Source organism: Cryptotermes secundus, unplaced genomic scaffold (genome assembly GCF_002891405.2).
Source record: "Cryptotermes secundus unplaced genomic scaffold, Csec_1.0 scaffold304, whole genome shotgun sequence".
NCBI lineage: Eukaryota > Metazoa > Arthropoda > Insecta > Blattodea > Kalotermitidae > Cryptotermes > Cryptotermes secundus.
This window is the reverse complement of record NW_019721521.1, coordinates 329,390-336,528: the sequence shown is the minus strand read 5'-3', so window position 1 is coordinate 336,528 and position 7,139 is coordinate 329,390. Positions and strand designations below refer to the sequence as shown.

Below are 7,139 nucleotides of genomic sequence, written 5' to 3'. Positions count from 1 at the left end.
TCACGGGATCCAATCCCGATGAGGTGGATTTTTTTCAATTTACTTAATCCTTCCAGCCACACTATGTCCGTGGGGTCGACTCAGCCTCTAACAAATGAGTACCATGAATCTTCCTGGGGGGTAAAGGGTGGCCGGAGCATAAGGCTTACAACCTCACCACCATCCATGAGCTGAATATGCAGAAAATGTGGGAACCTCAACATCTCACAACCCTATGGGCCTCCACAGCCTGTTACAGGGATACCTTTACTTTTACTTTTTACCCAGTGGACAGTAGGCTAGGTGTGTCCCAAATTTGATCTGTGCATGGTGGCTGAGAAAAAGTGCCTGCAGCCTAATTACTATACTCACTTGGCCCATTCTGGCTACTGTACGTCATAATACTGTGTTCTTATATAATGCAGGGAATGAAGTGTGAGACTTCAAACCTTAATACAAACCATTTCTCTTGCAATAAGTCTACAGCTGTAACAGAAGCATGCCTCTACTTCTGGTAATGTTATACTGAGGCTGTTTCTGGAACACTGACAACCTTCTCCATCTTCTCTGCAAGTGCCTTTCTTCCTGCTTGTGGATGTTACTCCTGAGGTACTACAGTACTTTACAGCATCGTCTGACTTGTCTTTATGTGACATCAGTAGTTTTTGTTCACCATCACTAGGCTCTGACATGGCATTACTTAGAGTGCCAATGGATTTACTATCAAAGCGAAATGGTCCAAGAGTTGACACCATGCGCGAAAACTCTGTTGCCTGAAGAGCTGATGACACTGTGGTTGTGGTGTCCACAGGAGCCTATGGGTGAAAAAAAAAAATGTTATAAATATGAGCAGAAGCAGTGGCATAGTTGGTTGAGGCATTATGCTACAAGCCAGAGGTCACAGGACTGAATCCCAATGAGGTGGATTTTTTCAGTTTAGTTAATCCTTCCAGCAGCACTATGGCTCTGGGGTCGACTCAGCCTCTAACAGAAATGAGTAGCAGGAATCTTCCTGGGGGTAAAGAGCAGCCAGCGCGTAAGGCTGACAACCTTACTGCCATCTTTGAGCCTTCTGCCTAGAAAATGTGGGAACCTCAACATCTCACAACCCTATGGGTCTCCACAGCCTGTTACATGAATACCTTTACTTTTTTTTACTTTATGAGCAGAAGCAAGCTGGAAACATTCACAATTTTTTTTTTATTTAGGATCATACACAGCAAAAGAGAGATGCATGCATACATCACCAAAGTGCTTTGGTTCACTTTATTTGCATTATGCATTAGTGTTTATGTACACATACTTTCCTGAATATTTCCATTCACTGTTTATACGTGGAACCACAGTAAAGTGTGTCACACATACCTGGCAGAGGGCACAGTGTTCAACAGCCTCAGTCATGCTATTGGCCATGTTCAGTTTATCCCCTGTCCTGAATATTGTAGACACAGTTGCTGGGAAATCTTCTTGAAGATCTGTGACAAATGTCTCCGTTAGTTTCTGAATGCTTACATGTGCATTGGCCTATGCAAAGAAAATGAAGATATCAGTTTACACACATTCATTCTTTTACATAATTAAATGAAATGTCGTTACTGTATGTCAAAATGTATGATAGAACTAGACACAAATTTTAAAACAAACCCAATTTTAAAACTACAGGTTGCACATGGAATGACCTTAAACTTACATATATTTAGAATGGCAGACTAACAAAATTTTACAAAGGAAGAATTATTACGCTTCACTGCGTTTTATGTCTTACTTTTTCATTATATTAACCACAATATTTTACTAGGGAAATTAGATTTATAAACTGAAGTTAAAAAATATTGAAGAAAATTAATATTTTTATTTACAAATGAAGTTTATTATTGTTTTCTTCAGTTCCTTTTTATAAATATAAATGATGTACTAATATACCAAAAATTCCCCCATAGAACCTTCTCAGATTTATAGTCTTTATAGTCCATTATTTCTATACAATACAAAGACAAAAAAACTTAAAACCTATAAATCAGTGAAACATGGATAAGTCTATACCAGAAATGTAGTTTTCTAAAACATAAAGAAATGTAACCTTTGTTCCCAGAGAAGGAATAAAAACTGATTCCAGTTTGTTGAAGATGTTATAAAACACAACTTCCTTCTTCATAAAGTCTCTCATTGGCCGGAGTAACATAACATCTGGATCCCGTGTGTCACAGAAACCCTACACAGAAATAATAAATTGAGCTATGCATCAGATGAGTTTAAATTTTTGCCACAACTTGAATTTATTTATAGAACAAGATAAACATGAAGGAATAGGAAACAATCACATGCATGATTTATGACTTTGTCAACATTCATGACACAGAACAAACCAAATACAATATACATGTTTATATAGAGATGTGGACATATAGTGCAGGGTATTTCTCTTAATGCTCCTTCAACATGCATGTATTAATGTGCATTTTTGAGGCAGTTGTTATTGATTATGAACATACAATATCCAGTGGAAGTTGAGCTCCTCGTCCAAGAGCTACACTGCTCAATAACTTCACGGCCAAGTGATCTGCAGTGTCTGCCGAGAATATTTTTGTGCACTTCAGCCTTTTGGCTATCTTCACGAGAAGCTGATTCCTGAGATGCGTAAAAACAGGAAACTCTTAATATCAGGTACAGTAAAACTTTTCTGTTACAAATTAAAGGCATCAGAATTGTCTATTATAGAGACAGTTATTTATGCCCATAATTCTGGATAATTTTCATATTCTGTTATGAGATAGAAATCACTGACAGAGTCCCCATACACTCTGCTCCCTTTTAACAGCATATTTTAATCATATGAAGAAAAAAGAATGTCATTTCTATGGAGAGAAACACAATATGAGAATATGTTTATACCAAAATGCAGAATGAAATGTCCAATCTGTCACATTCCACTGTAGTTTTAAATAGGTTTAAAGTTGTTTCAATTGCACCACTTGAAGAAAAGAAAAAACACTAAACTAGTCTTCACATACATTTTGGCAGCAGCATTTCATTCACAGAAGGATCAGTTATTGTGCCACTGGAACCTTAGCAAGTGGTAAAATAGAAGATAATTAAATTTCTACAGAAGAAACTGGACCCCAAAATGTTGCCAATTAACACATTCTTTACTAAGACATGTTTCTCATTTACAGGCAAAAGAGCTTATTCCCTAAGTATCCAAAAACTATTACTTTAACAGTATTAAGATTTAATTTCATTCAAGCATCCAACCTTGAAATGAAATGAAAATATTTTAACCCATTTTGCAGTGCAAACATAGAGTGCTTTACGAGGTAATCAGTAAACTTACCGTAATTTAAGAAGTAAATCCTCTTTCCCAGTCAAACTGTAAATAGAACCCATTAATTTCTTCAACTGCAGTTCCTTATGATCATCAATGTTATATGTGATGTCACCATGGCTGTAGTAGCAGCTTTCATCTACATTTCCTAAACTCCTCTCTAGAGTAGTAATATACAGTGGGAGATTATATTTGGTGATTTGTTGGATGACAGAAGTGCAAATTTCGTTACGCTCATATGGAGATAATTCAACTACTGCTCCTTCTGTAATAAAATAAAATATGTTGTCATTACAGGTAACATTCTTCTGTATGACTTCTGTTTTGATTTTAATAAGCTGGTCCTGTGCTTAATTATGCACCATGAAACGCAGATGGTACAGAGGAGCACTCTTAAATTTGGGTCACTTTATCAGTGGCACATTGGATAGGAGGGTGGGTGGACCTCAGTGCTGGTCTTGGCATGGTGAAGAGAAAAAATCGTTTGCCCCTGCTGGGAACCTCAATTCCTCAACTGTCCAGCCCATAGCCTAGTCACTACACCAACTGAACTATTCCACCTAAGGAAGCACCATTGTGTGAAGATATGCGAGGGAATTGAGGTATAGCTCCTTTCTTAGCTTTTGGTGTTAGATGGAGCTACGTGGCCAGCTTCATGCTCTGGTCACTTTACATGAAATGGGCACACAGTTTCTTTCAGATGAAAGGCTGCAGAGCTGGTCTGGATCCTATGGAGAAAAAGACATCTCTTGTCCTGCTGGGAATTGAACCCCAATTTCTTAGCTGTTCAGCTTGTAAGCTAGTCACTATATCAACTGAGCTAGCTCAGCTTATCTTTCATCTTCATGGTGATTAATTTAGTCTCAACTAACCGTCAATATAAACAACAGAACAGGTAAACATCAGGCGTTTGTGACTATCCTCATTCAGTCCTGCATTCACCAAGTGAAGCAAGGCAGTTGAAGCCTGGCTACCTGAGAATGCAATAAGAACATGATCTCTTGGTCTGACTATCTTCGATTTACCAAGAGATGCTCTAAACTTATGAGTTGCAGCAGCTAAGAAACATTCCCTGAAAGAAAAGTACAATTAGTGTTAATTTGGTTAAATAGTTTGTGACACATCAGATAAACCTCTCAATATATTCCAGTTCTAATATACCTGCAGTATGCGTCCCGAAACCTGAGAACAACCACAGCCTTCCTTTCCCTGCACTTTTTGCATGGGTCTCCAACCCTGAAAATTCGTAATTGTATTAATTCCGTTTCATAGCAAAATTATCAAAGTGTAAATCTAAAAACCTACAAATACACATATACTATCATATTCACTTATATTCATCAAAGCCTAGTTCTTTTGTTTATACTTATATAATACACAGTTACGGTAACCATCAATTTCGTATGTTCCAAGTCCTAGGTTATGTCACATGTTTGTGCACATAAAACTTGCGGCAAACATTTAAATAATTTAATTTTTCTAAGGAACGCATAAATGGATACATATTGATATTATTTCTACGTACAGCACACCGGATTTCTTTTCCATCCATCGTTCAACACCATCAAAATCCACCTCGTTTACTGAGCACATAACAGCTGTTATCTTGAACGTATCACAATAAGGAATGATTCATCTCTATCTCGTGATTTGTATATACACTGCTGAACAGTGTCAGAGGTGTCAGCAGTAGTAATTTATACTAGCAACGAGAAAACAGTGTAAATTGTATAACAATTGAAAAAAAATCTTCAAAAACCGCATATATGCTTTGCTCCCTGCTATACATTTCCTTGATACGCCAGTGATTATTACATTATTAAGGAGGCCGTGGCATTCAAAATGGCATATGTGTATGTCGTTTGTTGACGTAAGTTTCGTTTACGTCTCGGTAACTTCGCTTTCGTATGACTGATGTGCTATTAAATCTGATACGGATTAACGCTGATTTAAGACTAGAAAATAGATTCACTTCTCATTATTGAGCCTTTGGGAATGGGGTCCAAGAAACACAAGAAACACAAATCAGACAAAAGAGATCGATATGAAGGTAAGTTTGTTATAGACGAATGATGTACGAGTGTTTTGATTGTAAGTGGTAATTGCATGGAGGATGGCTGTTGTGGGATAAAAAGTTATATGTATGCACGTAACTCAAAAGCATTAACCAGACAGCGGCTGTAAGGACTGACGACTGAAATTTACAGACCGGTCTTAATTTTACAAGCTGTGACTGCTGAGATTCTGGCTAGAATCCTTGGATTAAACGTGAAATTATGCTTTCTAGATAAACAATTTGGAGTTGAAAAACCGCCAGCACTTAAGCTAATCCTGAAGGTTGGTAGCTCATCGACTCCTGAACACAGTAGCGATTCTCCAGGTCCATCAATTCCTCTAGTGCACTCGAACAACTATAGTGTCGCTCCAACAACAGGCGACGAAGAGTCGAGACATTCAGCGGCATCGTTACATGGGAGAGAGGAATCACACATAGAAAGACAGCACAAGAAAGCCAAAAAGAAGAAAAAGAAAAAAGAAAAGGATAAAGATAGGGAAAAACATGAAAAGAAACACAAACATCATCATAAGGTAAGATAAAATTACAGGCCATGCAACCAGAAAAGCCTTGATTTCCTGGCTTCCCTAGTATCTGTGCAGTAGAATTTATACATTCTAAAGGGTTTTAATGATGGTATATAACACTCAGGGTTTCGGAACTTTTGGGTTTTGACCATCGCTTGGTATTCTAAAGAATGGAACATTTCAGAAACTGAATCAGGGGATGGAAACAGATCAGTTTCTGAAATGTCGTGTTCTTAGAATACCAGATTATGGACAGCCCCAAAACCCAATATTCCCAAGTAGGCCTTATGTTTATGACTGTGATTGTGCCAGAACTACGGTTAGTACACATGTTGCAGAAGAAGAAGAAGTATGCTGAATCTTCAGGTATGTTGAGGGAGTGTGGAAGGATTGATACTTTGCAGAATGGAAATGACAGTAATAGACTTGTGGGCCATACATTTTCTGCATCCTGTGTTGCACTCTTACCAAATATAACCAGTTTATGACTGATGGTGTTTTTACAAATGGGGTCCCCTTTCTTCAGGAGCACATGTCTGTGATATAACTGGTAGTATTTGCACAGTTTTTGTTCCTCTGAATAGCCTCATGTGTGTACACATGTGCACAGTAGCATGCTTTTTTCTTATTACAGGACTTGTTATATAGATACATAGTATAAAATAAAGAGAACATGCAAAGTGATGCTTCTGGAGTCTGCAAAATGGACTTACTCATCTTATTTAATAATGTTTGTAGGAGAAACGTAAGCGACCCCGTGATGAATCAAGCCAGGATGACATCAGCATGGGTGAGGAATCACTCTCTGATCCACCTCTTCCAAAGAGGGTGACTGGAGATGTAAATAACTGTAACTTGAAATCGAGTATTGTAGGAGAAGGCATGCAAAATCATGGCATACCTGGAGATAGTTTACACCTTCAGCATCATTCTGGCCAAGGTATGCTCCCAGATTTTCTTTTTTATAGGAACTACAAAATGTATCTTAAAATTCTTATGATAGATGTTGTCCTCAGCTGGTGCTCTCTGTAACATGCAAGTAAAATTAGGATTAAATTGAATCAAGGGCAATGGTGCTTTTTAACAATGCGCTAGAGCCTTTACATGTTTTGGCATTATGTTACAAACTGAAAGGTTGTGGGATTGATTTGTGATTAGGTCATTTGATTTTTTCAATTTACCTAATCCTGCCAGCCGCACTATGGCCCTAGGTTCGACTCAGCCTCTGACAGAAATGAGTACCAGGAATCTTCCT

At 37.9% G+C, this 7,139-nt stretch overlaps 2 protein-coding genes across 4 annotated transcripts in view; one reads left to right on the top strand and one right to left on the bottom strand.

Annotated features, from left to right (window-relative positions):
* LOC111875472 (cytoplasmic tRNA 2-thiolation protein 2-A) overlaps positions 1-4,919 on the bottom strand; it is a 7,922-nt gene extending 3,003 nt beyond the window's left edge. The window contains exons 1-8 of one of the 2 annotated variants that reach the window (XM_023871754.1): positions 4,827-4,913; positions 4,463-4,537; positions 4,174-4,373; positions 3,311-3,566; positions 2,472-2,607; positions 2,060-2,191; positions 1,345-1,503; positions 441-794 (exon numbers count right to left, since the gene is read on the bottom strand). In XM_023871754.1, coding sequence (XP_023727522.1) covers positions 441-794; positions 1,345-1,503; positions 2,060-2,191; positions 2,472-2,607; positions 3,311-3,566; positions 4,174-4,373; positions 4,463-4,537; positions 4,827-4,894 — 1,380 coding nt within the window. In that variant the 5' untranslated portion in view covers positions 4,895-4,913. Of the gene's footprint in view, positions 1-440; positions 795-1,344; positions 1,504-2,059; positions 2,192-2,471; positions 2,608-3,310; positions 3,567-4,173; positions 4,374-4,462; positions 4,538-4,826 lie in introns of both variants that reach the window. The other variant, XM_023871755.1, reaches the window with a different exon arrangement.
* LOC111875471 (bromodomain-containing protein 7) overlaps positions 2,566-7,139 on the top strand; it is a 19,428-nt gene continuing 14,854 nt past the window's right edge. Inside the window, exons 1-3 of one of the 2 annotated variants that reach the window (XM_023871753.2) lie at positions 2,566-2,643; positions 5,589-5,890; positions 6,623-6,824. In XM_023871753.2, coding sequence (XP_023727521.1) covers positions 2,613-2,643; positions 5,589-5,890; positions 6,623-6,824 — 535 coding nt within the window. In that variant the 5' untranslated portion in view covers positions 2,566-2,612. Of the gene's footprint in view, positions 2,644-5,268; positions 5,352-5,588; positions 5,891-6,622; positions 6,825-7,139 lie in introns of those variants that run through there. The other variant, XM_023871751.1, reaches the window with a different exon arrangement.